Below are 19,728 nucleotides of genomic sequence, written 5' to 3'. Positions count from 1 at the left end.
TGAGGGGGAGAGAGTTGGGAAGAGAGGAGGTAGTGAGGGGGAGAGGGGAGGGAAGAGGGGAGATAGTGAGTAGAAGAGGGGAAGCAGTGAGGGGGGAGGGGAGGTAGTGAGGGGAATGGGAAGAGGGGAGGCAGTGAGTGGGGAGATGAGGTGGTGAGGGGGAGAAGGGAGGTAGTGAGGGGAGGTAGTGAGGGGAAGAGGGGAGGTAGTGAGGGGGAGGAGGTAGTGAGGGGGAAAGGGGAGGGAAGGTAGTGAGGGGAAGAGGGGAGGGAAGAGGGGAGGGAAAAGGGGAGGTAGTGAGGGGAAGAGTGGAGGTACTGTGGGGAAGAAGGTAGTGAGGGGGAAGAGGGGAGGTAGTGAGGGGGAGAGGGAAGGGAAGAGGGGAGGTAGTGAGGGGGAGAGGGAAGGGAAGAGGGGAGGTAGTGAGGGGGAGAGGGAAGGTAGTGAGGGGCAGAGGGGAGGGAAGAGGGGAGGTAGTGAGGGGCAGAGGGGAGGGAAGAGGGGAGGTAGTGAGGGGCAGAGGGGAGGGAAGAGGGGAGGTAGGGGCAGAGGGGAGGGAAGAGGGGAGGTAGTGAGGGGCAGAGGGGAGGGAAGAGGGGAGGTAGTGAGGGGAAGAGGGGAAGTAGTGAAGGGAAGGAGGTAGTGATAGTAAGGAGGTAGTGAGGGGGAAGAGGGGAGGTAGTGAGGGGGTAGATGGGAGGTAGTGAGTGTAAGAGGGAAGGTGGTGAGGGGAAGAAGGTAGAGATGGGGAAGACGGGAGGTAGTGAGGGGAAGGAGTTAGTGGTAGGAAGGAGGTAGTGAAGGGGAAGAGGGGATATAGTGAGGGTAAGAGGGAAGGTAATGAAGGGAAGAGGGGAGGTAGTGAGGGAAGGAGGTAGTGAGGGGGTAGAGGGGAGGGGAGAGGGGAGGTAGTGAGGTGGAGAGGGGAGGTGGTGAGGGGAAGGAGGTAGTGAGGGGAAGGAGGTAGTGAGGGGGAAGAGGGGAGGTAGTGAGGGGAAGGAGGTAGTGAGGGGGTAGAGGGGAGGTAGTGAGGAAAAGGAGGTAGTGAAGGGAAGAGGGGAAGTAGTAAGGGGAAGAGGGGAGGTAATGAGGGTCAGAGGAAGCCGAAAAATCATGTCTTTATTTCAGCTCATGATTTGACAAATACATTATTATGTGCAAGAGTGCCCGCTGGTGTTTGGGTGTGTGAGTAGATGTGTGTGGGAGGGTGGGAGACAGAGGATGCACAGGCAAGGGATGTAAATACCCCCCCCCCTCCCGCGCGCGCGCGCGCACACACACACACACACACACACACACACACAGACACACACACATAATAAATGGAGGGGAGGTTTTCCTGTCCTCTCATGCCCCAACCACTAGGCCACACTTCCGACCAAGGCTGGAGGGTGAAAAAAACCCAAAAGGAGAGAGCAGTTTCACATACTGAGCCTCTGTCGGGGTGACGGAAATGAAACACTGACTGCCTCCTACGAGTGGAGCCGTCCAATTTCCCACTCCCTTTTTGTCCGTTAATCCACCAATCCGTTACAGCCCGCTAACGACGGCCCGCGTCAGGTTCTTCACTGCTGACACTGAACATTGCGCAAATTTCTCCAAAACGGAACAGAGTCTCTGTGGGCTTTTCCAAATATAATAGACTGAGCAACACACTAGACGCCACGTTCTTGGCATCAAAGATCTTTTCCCATCCCCCTGCGGCCAATCAGTGGCAGCCTCTGTGCGTGTGTGTATGTGTGTGTTTGTGTGTATGTGTGGGTCTGTGTGTCTGAGTGTGTTTGTGCATGCGCGAGGGTGTAAGTATACACAAGTATCAGGAGAGTTCTGTGCACGTGCGTATGTGTGTGTGTGCGGGGGGGAGGTGCGCGGGGGAGGGGGGGGTAGAAGATGAGGTATGTGAGTGTATGCATGCCTACACTGTGGGAGCAACGGAACATTGGAACGTGCGGGTGTGTGTATATATATCTTTGTATATATGTGTGTGGGGTTGGGGGTGGGGGATATGGGCGTAGGTGTGTGTGCTTGTACAAGTAAGTGTTCATCTGTGTGTGTGTGTGTGTGTGTGTGTGTGTGTACCGTGGAAGCTGCGATACGTAGCCTAGAAATGAGTGTGTGGAGGAGGGGGGTAGAGGAGGTGCAGGGTAACGTGTGTGTGTGTGTGTGTGTGTTGGGGCTCATGTACGTTTATGTGTATTTGACTGTGCTTTCATATCTGTGAAACTGCATGTTTGGTGCATATGTTATGCATATGTGGATGTATGTGTGAATGTGTGTCTCCATGTTTTTTACATTTATTTGCTTATTTATCATCATTGTTGTCTTTTTTATTTATTTATTTATTTATTATTATTATTATTACTACTACTACTACATTTTTTTATGTGACCAAGCGCGCTATGCTTGCTCCAACACTGCTCACACACCAGCTACATCAGACGACGTTATTATATACTGGCGGAATCGTCGCAATTCCACCTTTAAATCTATTCCATTTATGTTTCCCTACGTTAAAATGATTTAACGCAGTTTGTAATTTTCAGCAATGAGCTCGTTAAAACTGACCCTGTTCAGGTGACTTAAATTAAGATTATAAATTCATCTTAAATAATCAACACTTCATTTTATACTCATTATAAAGTAGGTGTTGAGCTCTTTCTTTTGCAACTTATCCGACGTAAATCGGTTCAGAAATCATTTAGAAATCTGTCCCTGAACACCTTGTCAGAAGCAGTTTTTGTCAGATTTGGCCACATTAGTGACGATCTGTTTGCAGCACACGTGACGGTCTTTGCAGTCCGCTTAACTTGCATAAATTGGCACAGTGAGTGATGAGTGGTCATTTCATACCTGGTCAGTCACCTGACCAGAGCTGCTCTCTCTCTCTCTCTCTTGCTGTGGCGCGAGCAGCGTGTTGTGTCGTGTGTGTCCCCACAATGGCTGACACCTCACAGGATGTGCAACTTCTCTAAATATCTCTAATAATAAATCACAGCTCCTAGCCAAGCTAATCTCTATCACATACTTGGCACTGCAAGCTAGGATCATACAGGGACAAGAGGTTGTACTAACAGTCACATAGGGATAATCTAACATAGGAGAAGAGAGAAGACAGAGCAGCAGGTACATCAAGTCCACGAGAAGAGTCGTCGCCCCATCAAGATAGCTTTATCCGACTTCCTGCCCAAACTCCCGACGCTATCCGGAGAGGAAACCGGCAGTGAGGTCGAAGACTTCGTCCAGGAGGCCAGACCGATACTCCAGCTACAGCCCATGGATGACGCGACAGCCTCTCTCTGGCTGATCTCGGCCCTTGCCGGCAGAGCTCGCCAGCAGATCGTCAGGCTACCAGCGACACATGTGGACACCCCAGCCAAGATCCTTGCATTTCTTGATGAGAACTGGAGAGATCAGCGAGATGCCACAGAGCTTGCCACCACCTTCTTCAACAGACAGCAGCAGCCCAAGGAGGTGATTGAAGAGTACGCATCCCATCTTCAGCACCTATGGACCAAGGTCAACAAGGCTGAAGATGGGGTGATCCAGGTGTCAGCGACCATCCTCTGCTACGCCTTTGCCAGAGGTCTTCAGCCAGCTGCACTGAGGCGCAATGTCAGGCGCTTCATCAGAGACCACCCTGACACCACCTTCAAGGCAGCGAAGAAGGAGGCCCAGCGATGGCTGACGGAGGACAGCCACACCTACAACAATTGCCCCGGCATAGACAACACCACTGTTGTCTGCCTGGAAGCCCAGCTGGCCATGCTCGCAGCTGAAAACACCCGCCTGCAACATCAGCTGCAGTCACACATGCCAGCACATGGCCCACATCCTCCAAAACCAGCGCTTCATTCTCAACGCTGTGCTGCTGACCGTACCCCATACCCTCCACACTGAGGACCAATGTCACCACAAGCGACGTTACCTGAGGGCCAGGCAACTGAATGCAGACCACAAGCCTGCAGTTCCAGCCCACAACCAGTGTGTCGCTCCTACACACACTGAGCAACCTGGACCAACGCCAACTCCAGCTCCAAACCAGCGACGCAGGAGACGCCAATGAAGACGGAGGCACCACAGCACCACACCTGATGCTGTGGTCCCACGGGTGTCCCCACCTGTAGTCAGCCCCATGCAGCAGAGGCACGACCAACAACAACTACCTGCTGTCACACCGACTCACCCAGTCCCACTGCACCACCAGGACAGCAAGGTGTCACACTCTGACACTGACACTGACAGTGACAGTGGCGTGTGGATGGCCAGGCCCCAGCCAGGACCCAGGACATCAACTCTACAAGCTTTACCAGAACTGCCTCAACTACCACCAGATCCCACCCCTAGGTGATCCACACGACTGGCATCCAGGGCACCACTGAGCATGTGAGGAGACTGTTCTCATAATTCATGTTATAATCTATGCTGTTACACATGTACGCTACTCCACATGTGCGTCTGACAGTGATATGATAGATAGACTGATAGGCACACAAATGAATGCTTTCCATCTTCATAGTGTATTTACCTAATTGGGACCCCTTCTCAAAATCAAACTGTTCAAAGTTAAGTTAGGATGCATTTGACTAAGTCCAAACTCTTAACTTAACCTGGCTAATGCTGCTTTGCGTATAGAAGAAGGGTGTTGTTCATAAGAATATTGCAGTCACTCCAAATTTCACTCTATCAGTTATCAGCTAAATTATCTCCCTTACCTGCCCAATAATTCTGGTTTGATGCTCAGCTAAGTCTGCTCACAAGAATTACTTTTAATTAACCATCGCGGACAATGGATTTCAAAAGATGGGGGGAGATGTGACCAAGCCCGCTATGCTTGCTCCAACACTGCTCACACACGAGCTACATCAGACGACGTTTTTCCCTCCTTACCCGCGCCCAGAATGTGTGACGTCACTCCACTTACATCATTTTGTCCTCTTTGCCAGACAGCCTACTCACAGCTCGCCCAGTGTCACATCGCGGTACGTCATTGGCTGAGCGGAAACTTGTGTTTCTGTTCTACCGTAATTAATTAATAACTCTTTTGTCAGATATGTAAACTGCAAATATTATATACTGGCAGAATTGTCGCAATTCCATCTTTAAATCTATTCCATTTATGTTTGCCTACGTTAAAATGATTTAACGCAGTTTGTAATTTTCAGCAATGAGCTCGTTAAAACTGACCCTGTTCAGGTGACTTAAATTAAGATTATAAATTCATCTTAAATAATCAACACTTCATTTTATACTCATTATAAAGTAGGTGTTGAGCTCTTTCTTTTGCAACTTATCCGACGTAAATCGGTTCAGGAATCATTTAGAAATCTGTCACTGAACACCTTGTCAGAAGCACAGTTTTTGTCAGATTTGGCCACATTAGTGACGATCTGTTTGCAGCACACGTGACGGTCTTTGCGGTCCGCTTAACTTGCATAAATTGGCACAGTGAGTGATGAGTGGTCATTTCATACCTGGTCAGTCACCTGACCAGAGCTGCTCTCTCTCTCTCTCTCTTGCTGTGTCGCGAGCAGTGTGTTGTGTCGTGTGTGTCCCCACAATGGCTGACACCTCACAACGCTGCACTGTCTTCTCTTAGGTCTTCTCTTCTAGTCTTCTTCTCCTAGTTGTCTTCTCTTCTTTGTCTTCCTCTTTTTATATCTTCTTCTCTTAGTTTTTTTCCATATAACTATTGTAAATAAAACAATAGAAAAACCCATTTGTGACTGGCCTCTATATGTTCCTGGCCTGTGCGTGTGATCTTGTCTATCCTTTCATTCAATCAATCAATTAGTTTGGTTCTTTTGTACCGTCCGTACCCTTGAGTAACCACTCGGTACACGGCTACAAAAGTGGCATCGCCGACAGGATTTTGATCCGATAGGATTAGGATCCTTCAAAATTTCTTTATGACAGTCACCTGACCAGAGCTGCTCTCTCTCTCTCTCTCTTGCTGTGTCCCGAGCAGTGTGTTGTGTCGTGTGTGTCCCCACAACGGCTGACACTTCGCTACGTATCGCTGTAAGTACTAGTGTGTAGAATCTGTTGATTTGTAAATTGTATTGTTCGACACAGTACTTGTGTGCATATGAGTATGTTCAGTTATTGCTTTGACATGTTAGTCACAGTTCGGCTATGATTGATTTAGAAAATTGCCATGTCGTCATATGCTTGGAGCAGTGTTCCATTTGATTCTTCGTAGCGTCACAGTCAATGACGTCTCTGGACACAGAGTTTGTTCCAAAATGTTCTAGTGAGTGCATTAAGTTCATTCACCACTTAATGGTTAAGCCATGAAGGTTCTTCACTTACTATCTGGTCTATCAGTTTGCCAGTATAATATCAAAGCCACTGATTCTATTATCTTGTTTATTATTCATGTATTATTTTACATGCTGATATCAGTTGTACTGCTACAGTGTGCTCAGTACTCTAAGACGTGTGTAGTATTCTGTTGTGGTGATTACAAGATAGTGTTTGATTAATATCAGTTATTGGTTAAAACCACCTGATATGTATCAGTCTGTTAACTGTAATTTAGTTATGCTCTCTCCTGTACGGCTTACTCCAGTATAGTGCTACATGATAAACTGATTCATTTGAGTCACTTTGACACGGTATAAGCTTTACCTAATCTATACTGTCAGTGTACTTTCACCAAGTCAGCATCGCTTCAATCACTTTAACTGCGCTATTTAAATGTATTAGAAATGTCATTTGATGTCAGCGTTTGGTCTTCACACATATGCATTATGTTGCTGCGTATCCCAAACCCGAGTGATAGTCTTTCCATGTAATATGTATACATGTGCTTTACTATTCACTTGTGCCGACATGTTGTGCTTATGAAATTTGTTTGTGTCATTCCATGCACTGTCTTCTCTTAGTTCTTCTCTTCTATTCTTCTTTATTTCTTCTCCTTTAGTTTATAACTATTGTAAATAAAACAATAGAAAAACCCATTTATGACTGGCCTCTTCATGTTCCTGGCCTGTGCACAGGAATTCTTGTCTATCCTTTAATACATTCAATCATCATTTAGTTTAGTTCTTTTGTACCGTCCGTACCCTATTAGAACCACTCGGTACACGGCTACATTTATATATTATAATTATTATTTATTTATTTATTTATGTACGCTTATAGTTGACTTCATCAAGTTTTTGCGCCTTATACATATTATTAGTTGTGGTAGTAGTTAATTTCTTTTTTTTATGTATTTATCTATTATTTATTCACCTTTTTTTTTCTCAAGGCCTGAATAAGCGCGCTGGGTTACGCTGCTGGTCAGGCATCTGCTTGGCAGATGTGGTGTAGCGTATATGGATTTGTCCGAACGCACTGAAACTGAAACTGACACGGAACGCGGTCAGGGGAAATGTACAGACGGTGACCCCCATGCCTGTGGGCAGCACGTGATGTACAGGAAACAGCTGAGCACCCGCAGTACGCTCTGTACATCCCCGCCTCCCTCCCTCTGACTTTCTCTCTTCTCCTTCTGCTTTGTTTTTGCTTTATTTACTTATTCTATTATTTTATGTGGGAAGAAACGTATTTTCATTTGGCACCAAAAGAAAAATCTGCATTGACTGACAAGCTGTATATCTGTATTTGCGTAAAAAGCGCCTGCAGCCCTGATTTGATAATAGACGCTACATAAATTCACGTTGTTATTATATTTGATTTAAAGAGGTTAATATGAACACTCATGTCGTCCAGTCAAACAGAGAAGATATTCTGTTCCAAAATGTCCTTAATCAAGTCTTCTTCTTCTTTCGTTTTCCCCAAACATTCTCACAGTGTATTGATATAACCATACCAAACTTTTAGTAGGATACGAGGTATGTTCATCAAATATTTCCCCTGGCTTACTTCCATTTATTGTAGAACTGAGGCTGAAATTGCAAATATATAATTATACATCTCTCTATCGGTGAAGTGGTAGTATGCATCTCTTTACTCATAACATTTTTTTTCTTTTACAGGTGTTACGATGGAATAAGGTGTGATAATGGAGCCAGCTGAATTAAGACGAGCGGTCATCAAGTTTCTGTACTTGAGAGGCCGCACCCAACGGAGACGTTTGATGAGATGAAAGAGACATGGGGAGGGTGCCCCATTGTATGACATAGTCAAGTACTGGCAACGTCACTTAAAGCATGGAAACGCTCCCATTCCCGGGCGACCATAGTCCGCCATTAATGAAGACACCATCCGGCAAATGGAAGCCGCCATTTTGTAGGATCGCCGCATAACCGTTCGCCAACAAGCCCAAGATGTCAAGATCAGTGTAGGATCTGTTGAAAAACCCATCCATGACCATTTCCACATGAAGGTGTCTGCACGATGGATTCCCCGTTGCTCACACCTTTCCAGAAGCAGGAACGAGTCACGTGCTCCCAGGCTCTCTATGGGATTCGAACCTGTACGCGCAGATTTTTGGCGGACGGGAACAAATATGCCAATACTCCACTTAAGGCGATAGTATGTAACATTTCTGTTTTTATCATGTTATCATTTCGCCTTGTTGTAGTGCAGTGAACAATAAACAAATATATGCTCAACAACATGATTAGAAATAGTTTAATTAAATAATTAATAAGATAAAATAGTTTTAAGTGTGATACTTTGGAAACATTTCGAGCTGCATAATGGAAGTAAGGAATGGATGCAGCATTAAGATATCTCTGTGAGCTTTGACTATCCTCTGGTTTGATTAAACTAAAAGAAACCAGGAAGGAGACAATCTGAGAACAAGTGTTCCGTTTGTCTTGACATCACCCCCCCTTTCCTACACACACACACACACACACACACACACACACACACACACACACACACACACACACACACAGAGTGACAAGCAAAGAGTGTTTACAAGAACTGACCTGTTGACCCCTGAAGCCTGGGCGATCAGATCATGGATGTCCCGGGAACTGCTGTGCCGGCTGAAGACAATCTGCAACACACGTACACATGTTTTACTGTTGGTTTTATCACTGTTGTTATTCCTATCATCATCATTATTATTATCACGTTCTTGATGATGAGTATTATTACTTACCACACACACATTATCGTCCAGACTATTTGCTGTTGCTGACATTGTTGCTTTATTTGGGTTATTGCAACACTGGCACCTGAGATCGTGCGTCAGCACACACATACGCGCGCGCGTGCTGAGGAAGAACAAAGAGAGTTCTGTTGGTTCAGTTACTCAAGGAGGCGTCACTGCTTTCGGACAAATCCATGTAAGCTGCACCACATCTGCTGGGCAGATGCCTGACCAGCAATATAACCCGACGTGCTTTGTCAGGCCTAGAGGGGGAAAATATGGATAAACAAAAAAATGGATAAATCATAAATAATTACAATGATTTTTTTTAGACAGCTTTTAGACAGAAAGGGTGCTATATAAATGTAGATTATTATTATTATTATTATTCTTACATGATAAATAAATAGCAGATGCATAAATAAAAGATAAGGAAAGAAATAAAATAGGAGAAAAATAAGCAAGCAAATTGAGAAAGAAATGAAATTAAATGTAAAGAAAAAACACACAATAATAATGATCGATAAATAAACATATCAGCAAATAAATGTAAACACACAGACAAACATGCACAAATACACACACACATTCAGACAGACACACATGCACAACAGGTATGCAGTCTCCCAAACATGAAGGCAGAAACAAAAGTACACAGGCCCAATACTGCACATTAAAGCACACGAGCCCCAACACATAAACACACAGATGCGCGAGCGCGCGCGCGCGCACACACACACACACAAGTACATACACGTGCACTCACACAGAGATCTCCTGACAAGAGTGCACACACACACACACACACACACACACACACTGCCACCAATGTGGCACAAGAGGGGTGGGAAAATATCTCTGATGTCATGAACGAGGCAGATATCCAGCGAGTTGCTCAGTCTAATCTGTGTATGGGAAAGCCCATGGAGACTGTTCCGCTTCAAAGAAATTTGCGCAATGTTAGTTTGAAAATGATACCAATATTCGTTTGATTTCCAAACGATCGTGCTCTATCTTTCATGCTAGACTTATGGCCCGCTCCCTCTCTCTGCCTTTTCTTCTGTGAGGCGATCAGTACCTTGTACTTGGTTTTTGAAGTACTCTTTTAAAAGCTTTTCTTAGAATTTCCGATCTTCCTACATGTTGTTGCGTTACCAGCAAGCCAGTAATCTCGGTCATTTCCCTCAACACCTGTATGTCCCGGACAGTATAACCATGTAAGTTTTTGAATCTGAAAGTTGCGCATTGCCTCATGTCACACTGGGTTCCCTATTCACTTTTAATTCTTTTGGAGGATGTTCATTGGAGAGCATGTATTACAGCTTCAACTTCCATAGTCAGGCTGAAGGTTGTGACTTTGTATGCGGCATTTTCTCCCCCCTAGTTGTTTTTATCATCTTGCTTTGCAGTGAATCCCAAACTGGATTGGCCTTTGGTGACTGTGAATATGATGATGTCCTCTTCCTTATTGTTTTCCTCTATGAGTAGCTTCACTTCTGCGTCAGTTTTGCTCTCTGACCATTCCCGACAGTCTTCCTTGAGTGGGTGAAATGATTGTGTTGACAGGATATATGTAGTTTGCCTCCCATTAACATCAAGCTAGTCTGTAAGCGATCACACTGAGAATGATTAATGTAGCCGGAAGAGGTGGCGTTGCTGGATGCCTTTGGTTGCCATTGCCTTTAAGACTGAAAGACCCTTTTTGCATTTTGGAACAGTGCTTTCAGTGTGTTTTCTGAAGGTCAGCATCCTGTCGAACTGTATTCCTAGGTAACATACGCAGTCAGTTTTCTCGATCTGGATTCCATCGAATGAGACAGCTGGTGGTGATTCAAAATGCTCGCAGTTGCACAACAACGTTTGGGCTCCGCTCGATTGATGGAAGATCCTGTGTCCCTGCACTACTCGGCGATACAGTTCAGTTGAAATGAAATTATGGTGCTTACAGCCTCGCCGACCACTAAGGCCATCTCAAGGCTATCACTGCATCAATAACTACTACAAGGATAAAAAAAAAAATTAAAAAAAATTAAAATGAGTCACCACTTCAAACTTTCCACTCCAAAGTTAAAAAAAAAAACTTCCATAGTTTAAAACCTTCAAATCTGGTTAAAAATGTTCACTTCTTTTAAGAAGTCCATCAGCGCCCACGGAGGGACATCACGAAACAAAGTCTTCAAAGAAACCGCCGTGTAATGTCTGCGTCTAACGTCATACAGATCCCAACAGTCAAGGAGCACGTGTTTCACGGTGAGAGGCTCATCACAGGGAATGCATCGAGGGGCCTCTTCCCCCTTCAACAAGTAAGAATGAGTAAAAAAAAAAAGTGTGCCCCGAACGCAGTCTGCACAGCACAGACTCCTCCTTTCTGTTCTTCACCCCCGAAGGGAGGGTCTCTTTAAGGTCTGGACAGATCTGGAAGAGCTTGTTGTCCGTCTGGGTGTTCCACTCCTCTTGCCAAAGATCCTTAACGTAAGTGTTCACCTTCCGCTTCATGTCTGTGTATGGTACAAAGGATCTGGATAATTCTTTCTTTACAGCGTTCCTGGCCAGCAGGTCCACCCTTTCGTTACCACGAATGCCAACATGTCCGGGAACCCAGGCCAACACAACCTCGTATCCTTTCTTCGTTGCGAGAGTAAAAGCTTCATAAAATTCCAGCAGTTTGGGATGAGTGATATTCCTGCAGGTGATCACCTCCAGGGCTGACAAGGAGTCGGAAAAGATCATGAATCTCTTTTGTTTCGAAGAGAGAACCATTTTTACCGCCAGAACCAGTGTGGTCAGTTCCGCAGTGTACACCGAGCTGTCAGACAGGATGTGTTCCGTTGAGGGCCGGTCAGGGAAGTCGGGACAGAACGCAGATGCAGCAACTCCGTCCTCTGACTTGGAACCGTCAGTGAAGATACTTTGAAAAGTGGGGAATTTGTGGCAGAGTTCCGAAAAGTAAGTTCTGTAGGCCAGAGAACTGGTGGAATCTTTACGGTATGAGGCCAGATCAAATCGGACCTCAGGTGTTCTAAAGGTCCACGGAGGGCTGTCAGGGAACTTAGAGAAATCTGAGATGCCACCGACATCCAGATCGGCATTTTCTAAGTGCAGCTGAATGCGGAGTCCGAGAGGAGGTATGCAGTTTGGGTTGTCTTTAAATTTCTTATCGAAAAGGTTGGTGAATACAGCGTCGTAAGCAGGGTTTGTAGGTTCAGAAAACAATTTCAAATAATAGTTTAGGGTCAGCTTCAGTCTGCGGTTGGAGAGAGGTGGTTCCCCCGCCTCTGCGTACAGGCTGTGCACAGGGGTGGTGCGGAAAGCACCTAAGCTGAGACGGAGCCCTTGATGGTGTATAGGGTCCAACAGTTTCAGGTAAGACGGTCTGGCCGAGCCGTATACTACACTTCCGTAATCCAGTTTGGATCGGACCAGGGCTCTGTAGAGGTGCAAGAGAGTTCTCTTATCAGCACCCCAGTCCGTGTGTGCCACAACTCGAATGATGTTCAGGGCTTTTTGGCAAGATAATTTCAGCTGTTTAATGTGGCTGAGGAAGTTCAGCTTCTGATCAAAGACGACCCCTAAAAATTTGGCTTCCTTGACCGCCGGGATGGTGGAATTTCCCAGACGGATTTCAGGGTCCGGATAGAACTGGCGAAAATTATGAAAATGAATACATTCAGTTTTGGAGGACGAAAATGTGAAGCCATTCTCCTCTGCCCAACACTGGATTTTGTTGACGCAGAGCTGAAGCCGTCGCTGGATGTTGGCATACGTGCTGCCAGTTGCACACAAGGCGAAATCGTCCACGAACAGCGAGCTGTCCGATCCCTTCTAAACGGATTGAACGATGTCATTAATTTTGATGCTGAAGAGAGCCGGCGACAGGATGCTCCCTTGCGGGACACCCAGCTCCTGCTCATGAATGTCAGACAGGGTGGTGCCGACCCTCACCTGGAAATGTCTGTCTTGCAAAAAATTGTGGATGAACTGGGGCAGGTGTCCTCGGAAGCCGAGCTTGTGCAGGTCTGAGAGGATTCCAAATTTCCAGGTGGTATCGTAAGCTTTCTCCAAGTCAAAAAATATGGCCACCACATGCTGTTTGTTTACAAAGGCATTTCTTACAGTGGTTTCCAGACGAACCAGATAGTCAACGGTAGAGCGATGCTTGCGGAAACCGCACTGTTCTTTCGCCAGAAGGCCGTCAGTCTCTAGTTTCCACATCAGTCTACCGTTGACCATCTTCTCCATCATTTTGCAGATGCAGCTGGTCAGTGCTATTGGGCGGTAGTTGGAGGGGTTCAAGGGGTCTTTTCCCGGTTTCGGCACCGGGATTATGAGGGCTTTCCACCAGGAGGGTGGAAAAAAGCCTGTGATCCAGATGTGGTTATAAACTTTGAGCAGGATGTCCAGACAGGTTTCGGGAAGATGCTTTAAGAGTTTATAATGGACCTCGTCCATTCCTGGACAGGAATCCGTACAGGTCTGAAGGGCAGATTTAAGTTCATTCATTGTGAAAGGAAGGTTGTAATTCTCTGTGTTGTCGGAAGAGAAGTTACAGGGTGTTTTTTCTGTCAGGTTTTTGGTTTTAAGAAACTGAGCAGATTTGTTAGCAGATCTCGAGTTCTGTTCAATTGTGGAGGCAAGCAAATTGGCAACTGCTTTCTTCTCTGTGACCAGAGCGTCTGAAAGTTTAAGATGATGAAAGGTTGGGCATACGTTTTTGCCCTTAATTCTTTTTAAAACCCTCCACACTTTCTTCTTGGGTGTGTTGGAGGTTAAGGAAGAGCAAAAATCTCTCCATGACTTTCTCTGGCTCTTTTTAAAAACATACCTGGCTTTCGCCCTCAGCTGTTGATGGGTTCGAACGCTATCGGTCTCCGGTCTCTGAAAGACGTGTCGCTGCGCTCTCTTCCGAGACTTACGGGCCTCCCGACATTCCGCGTTGAACCAGGGCGTTCTTGGCACCTGAGGCTTGGAGGTAGACGATGGGACTGCTGCTTTGGCGCAATCTAAAACGATCTGAGTCAGAGTGTCAGCAGGGTCCTTGCTTTTCAATACTGTTTCTTCCTGCAGCTCCGCTCTTATCTTCATGGTAAAAATTCCCCATAGTTCAGGCGGTCAGTCAGAGAGTCACCTTCTCCATCTGTGGGGCGGAGGACGACAGGAAAGTGGTCACTCCCGTGCAGATCGTCGTGCACTTTCCACTCGTAGTCCAGGACCAACGATGGATCGCAGACCGACAGATCTAAACACGAGAGCTTTCCAGAGGACAGATGAAGGTAAGTGGGAGACTTGTCGTTAAGACAGCACAAGTCCATATCGGAAAGAAGGTTTTCCAAGAGAAGACCTCGGGCTGATGTCATCTCACTTCTCCAGAGCGGGGAGTGTCCATTGAAGTCGCCCAACAGTAAAAACGGTCGTGGAAGCTGGTCGACCAGGTTCATGAGGTCCTGCCTCAGAACACGGACGGCAGGAGGAAGGTACAGAGAGCAGACAGTGATGGTTTTCTCAAGTGTGACTGTGACTGCCACCGCCTGTAAAGGGGTGCTTAAAGGAACTGTACTGTATAAAAGGGACTTGCGTACAAAAAGAGAGACACCTCCCGTCAATCCCTCTTGCTTCGGTTGAGCGGGTTTAAAAACGGAGTTAAAACCAGAGAGAGATAAAACCTTGCCATCTCTTTGCAGAGTCTCCTGCAGCGCCAGCACTGAAGGTTTCAAAGCACGACAAAGCAGCTGAAGTTCCTGGAAATTGGCGTAGAACCCCCGGATGTTCCAGTGGATCACTGCCATTAAAAAGGTCGCTACCCCCTGCTCCTCTGCTTGCGGTGGCTCAAGGTCGGCCAAGATCGAGTACTTATTTTTAGAATTTAATTTTTCTGATTCCGACCAAGTCGGAATATCCACCACCTCGGCTCTTCCCGATCCCACCGAGGCCACAACCCTCCCCTCCTTGAGTTTTGGAGGTACGGGGGGTTTCTGGCCACTGCTGCCAGCCCGAGGGCCAGGCAGACGAGAGGCGGGGCGAGGGGGGCCGGGGGGTGGGGTGGGGCGGGAGGCGGACAACGTGCCTCCGCCCGAGGCTTTCCACTCCCGCCCAGCAGCCCCTGAGGACTGCCGCACAGGATGGGAAGGGGTGGACACGGCGCCTCCACCCAAGGCCAACGGCTCTAACAAGGTAGGCACGTCGTCCGTCTGCGTCCCTGTGGACGTCGTCTGGACCGCGACGTCCACCATCCTGGGTCTGACGACAGAGGCGTAAGACGCCTTAGGCGACGCGGCCTCCACCTGTTTCCTTGCCTCAAATAACGATATCTTCTTTTCTGTCTTCACCTTCTGGATTTCCTTTTCCTTCCTCCAGGCGGGGCAGTCTTTCGATGAGGACGGGTGGCCGCCTCCACAATTCACACAACGGGCTAGACTGACGCAATCGCCTTGGTGCGCCGCCTTTGAACAGGTGCCACACGCCTCTTCCTCCTTGTATCGGTCCCGCACGTGTCCAAATTTCTGGCATTTGAAACATCTTAGAGGGGACGGCATGTACAGGCCTACACTCACCATCAGGTATCCGACTCGAATGTCCCTGGGGACATTCGGGCAGCAGAAGGTGAGGAAAAATGTGTTGGTCGGGACTCTGTCCGACCCCTTCTTCACTGTCACCCTGTACACGTCGGTCACTCCCTGAGAGGACAGCTCGCTCTTGATCTCAGCTTCAGACACTCCTCTCAACTCAAAGGGCATCTGATGACCCCCTTTGAGCAGTTGAGACCTTTGTGAGGGGAAACCCTCACCGCCCTATCCACAAAAGTGGTCGCCTTGAGCAGAAGCTGTGTCTGCCTTTTAGACTCTGTCTCCACTAAAAACGCTCTGCTCCTCAGCCTCTTCATGGATTTCAGCGATCCTGCCAGACACTGAAAGCCCTTCTGGATAGCGAAGGGGCTGAGAGCCGACAAGGGCTTGTCGTCATCAGCGCCCTCCATCACAAGCCACGACGGCCAAAATCCAGAGGTCTCAGCGACCTCCGAATCTGAGTCCGAATCGTCTGTTCCTTGTCTTCTTCTTTTTCCAAGTTTAGGGGGGTGTATTTGTTTGGAATTCATGTTTAAGTAATTGTATATTCATCCCTCCCTTACCCACCCACCATGGGGTCCAACTTAGGGGCCAGGGTCAAGGGAACACCAGCTTGACCCCTTCCAGGTTTCGGGAGGGATATACGACCAACAGCCTAGCTCCAACGTGTTCCCCCCCGATCATGCCCAGCTCTCGGGGACAGAGAACCGAGCACTACGGGGGTTATCTTCGTTAGCCTCTAAACTGCCAGTCTTGACCCAGCCCCACGAAGGGGTAGCCGATTGACACACACAGGCCAATGTGTGCCGCCTGTCTTAGGAGAGGTCCGAGCCAAAGGGATGTGTTGAGAGCAGCGTGCTCTCTCAATCCCCAGGATCTCATTCCCCTCCATCACAGGTCGCGCCGGACAGCAAACACGGCGGGCCTGAAGAAGGCTGCAGAGAAAAAAGAATGTGGAAAAGAAGGCTTGATGGGGAGCTGAGGACAGAAAAGAGGCGGTAAAAAGAAGAATAGAGAATAGCGAAAGGGACAGTGGGTCACGTTTAGTTTGGGCCTCACTCATGACCTGTTCGGCATGGGAAGCCCTATCAGGGGCATCAGTACGAAAACCACCACTTATTCAGCCCTAACAGCTACGATGGCTATGTAGGCTGTCAATTAAGACTTGGGACCAGAGCAGCAAACTCCAAGAAGCACTGATGCCCCCGCCGACATAGCTCGCTCGATCACTGGCCACTAAGCCTCCCGACCACGACAAGGTAGTGACCCTCCCGGGAGGGGGTCAAGAGAACACCAGCCTGACCCCCTCCAGGTTTCGGGAGGTATAGTTCAGTTGTTTGTGGACGGCTACAGTTCTTTCTTGAGCATTTTTCGAAGTTTTGTAGATCAAGTCATCACCAGCAAGAGTAAACAGCCGAGCTACCCCATTATTGTTTTCAGAGCGGAGATTGATGATGATGAATTTTGTTTAATGTCCCGTCACACATACTGGTGATTTTAGACATTTTGTTAGAGTATCGATTTTTACATTTGAGTGTTATCGTTTAAGAGAGGAGGGGGAAGTGAATTAATGGTGAGTTGGGGAAAACTGGGGGGGGGGGGGGGGGGGGGGGGCGGGAATTTAAAATGTATCTTTAAGTAAAATTACAGAAAATTACTTGATGGACTTCGTAAAAGAGAAGTCGCTAAACTAACAAGCGAAACAACTCGTAATGAATGTAAAAAGTCAAAAACATAAACGTTTGCAGTCACGTGTGATAAAACACTTTCGTGCAGGTAAGGCTTCATTAAATCACAGTCAAAAATTATATGCTTAAAGAGCGGAGATCCTTGTTGCAGTCCCATGGAAAGTTCTGAGAGTGCAAACATCCAGTCTCCGAGGCGTAGGACAACAGTTCTTTCCTGAAGCACTGCTGCTATCCATCTTGTTAGTGTCAAACTTGCTACATATGGGCTGAACACTTTGACAGCGTACTGAACCGCCCTTCCACCATCAATGAGGAAGCCATCAACCGACTCCCCCAGGTGCCAGTCAGTGAGTCGTTGGATACCATTCCAACTTTGAAGGAGACCCAGAAAGCTATTCGTCTGCTATCCAGTGGCAAAGCCCCTGGCTCAGACTCCATCCCAGCTGAGGTCTACAAAGAAGGTAGTATGGCGCTGACTGACAAGCTTCATCAGCTGTTCCAGCTCATCTGACAGCATGAGGCAGTTCCACAGGACTTCAAAGACGCTTCCATCATACTACTGTACAAGCGCAAAGGAAATCGTCAGGCCTGTGACAACCATCATGGAATATCCCTGCTGTCTGTTGCAGGCAAGACTCTGGCCAGAATGCTACTCAACCGTCTCATAGCGCACCTTGAGTAAGGTCTCCTACCAGAAAGCCAGTGTGGCTTCCGGAAAGAACGCGGGACTATCGACATGGTGTTTGCTGCCAGGCAGCTCCAGGAGAAGTGTCAGGAACAGAACGCCAACCTTTACTCCACCTATGTCGATCTGACCAAGGCCTTCGATACTGTTAGCAGAGATGACCTTTGGAGAATCATGGCGAAGTCCGGATGTCCCAGAAAGTTCATCACCATCATACGGCAACTACACGATGGGATGCTGGCCCGAGTCCAAGACAACGGAGAGACTTCAGAACCATTCCCTGTCTCCAACGCAGTCAAGCAAGGGTGTGTTCTTGCACCCACCCTGTTCAGCCTCATGTTTTCAGCCATGCTGACAGATGCCTTCAGAGATGCTGACGTAGGCATTGGCATCAGGTATCGCACAGATGGCTCACTCTTCAACCTCAGGAGGCTTCAAGCAAAAACCAAGGTGAGGACAGACACCGTCAACGACTTCCTGTTTGCTGATGACTGCGCTCTCAACGCTGCCTCCGAAGCTGACATGCAACACAGCGTCGACAAGTTCTCTGCTGCCTGTGACAACTTTGGCCTCACAATCAGCACAAAGAAGACTGAGGTGATGCACCAGCCAGCTCCAGGAAAGCCTTACGTTGAACCAAACATCTTCATCAACGGGCAACGACTGAACGCGGTGGACAAGTTCACATACCTGGGCAGTACACTCTCTTGCACAGTTGTCATCGACGACGAGGTGAATGCCAGACTCGCCAAAGCCAGCGCTGCCTTGGGCAGACTCCATAAGAACGTTTGGAACAGGAGAGGCATCACCCTGGAGATGAAGCTCAAAGTATACAAGGCCATAGTTCTCACCACACTGCTCTATGGATGTGAATCATGGACGGTCTACAAACGCCACGCCAAAAAGCTGAACCACTTCCAAACCACCAGCCTCAGAAAACTTCTCGGCATAAAGTGGCAAGAGAAGATACCTGACACAGAGGTGCTCACTCGTGCAAACCTGCCCAGCATCTACACCATCTTGATGCAGGCGCTGGGCAGGCCATGTAGTTCGCATGCCAGACCACCGGCTCCCCAAGAAACTGCTGTACGGCAAACTCCAACATGGCAAGCGCTCCCATGGAGGCCAAAAGAAGCGCTTCAAAGACACTCTGAAAGCTTCTCTGAAGGCCTTCAACATTAGCCACGACACGTGGGAGCTGAATGCAATGGACAGACCAAAGTGGCGTTCAGCTGTCCACAAAGGCGCCAAATCCTGTGAGGCCAACAGAATCGCTGTAGCAGAGCAACACAGACACGCCAGGAAAAGCAGTGCCAGCAAGTCCCCGACAGCCGCCACCATCCCCTGTCCACACTGCGTCAGTACCTTCCGGGCGCAGATCGGCCTGACCAGTCATCTGCGCACCCACAGAGCCCAACCCACCCACCCCCAGAATGACTAGATGGTCCTCGTCGATCCCGACGGACGAACCACACACATCATCAGGTCCAGTCTGCATAAGCTTTTGCTTTGACTCCTCAACATATTTCTTTTTTTCATCTTTTTTATTTTTATTTTTTTCACTCTGTTGTATGAACCGTTTGAGCAGAGCGTGTCCGTTTTCTTCATTTGTCTTCAGCTTGGTTCCATCAGTATCTAACATATCTGGGGTTGTTGTTGTGCACGTTTTCCCTTCCATGCGACGACAGAATCGCCAGAATTCTGTCAATGTTGTGTCATAGCTGAGTGCCTCGCAAAGCCGTT

General features: G+C 47.7%; 1 protein-coding gene across 1 annotated transcript in view; it reads right to left on the bottom strand.

The window, feature by feature from the left end:
* Window positions 1-19,728, bottom strand: part of LOC143291503 (high affinity cGMP-specific 3',5'-cyclic phosphodiesterase 9A-like) — a 171,524-nt gene that overhangs the window by 99,187 nt on the left and 52,609 nt on the right. Inside the window, exon 3 of the mRNA XM_076601391.1 lies at window positions 8,886-8,956. Within this exon, the coding sequence (XP_076457506.1) occupies window positions 8,886-8,956 (71 nt within the window). The remainder of the gene's footprint in view (window positions 1-8,885; window positions 8,957-19,728) is intronic.

Source organism: Babylonia areolata, chromosome 17 (genome assembly GCF_041734735.1).
Source record: "Babylonia areolata isolate BAREFJ2019XMU chromosome 17, ASM4173473v1, whole genome shotgun sequence".
Classification (NCBI taxonomy): domain Eukaryota; kingdom Metazoa; phylum Mollusca; class Gastropoda; order Neogastropoda; family Buccinidae; genus Babylonia; species Babylonia areolata.
The sequence above is the reverse complement of the archived record's forward strand: the minus strand, read 5'-3'. Positions and strand labels throughout refer to the sequence as shown.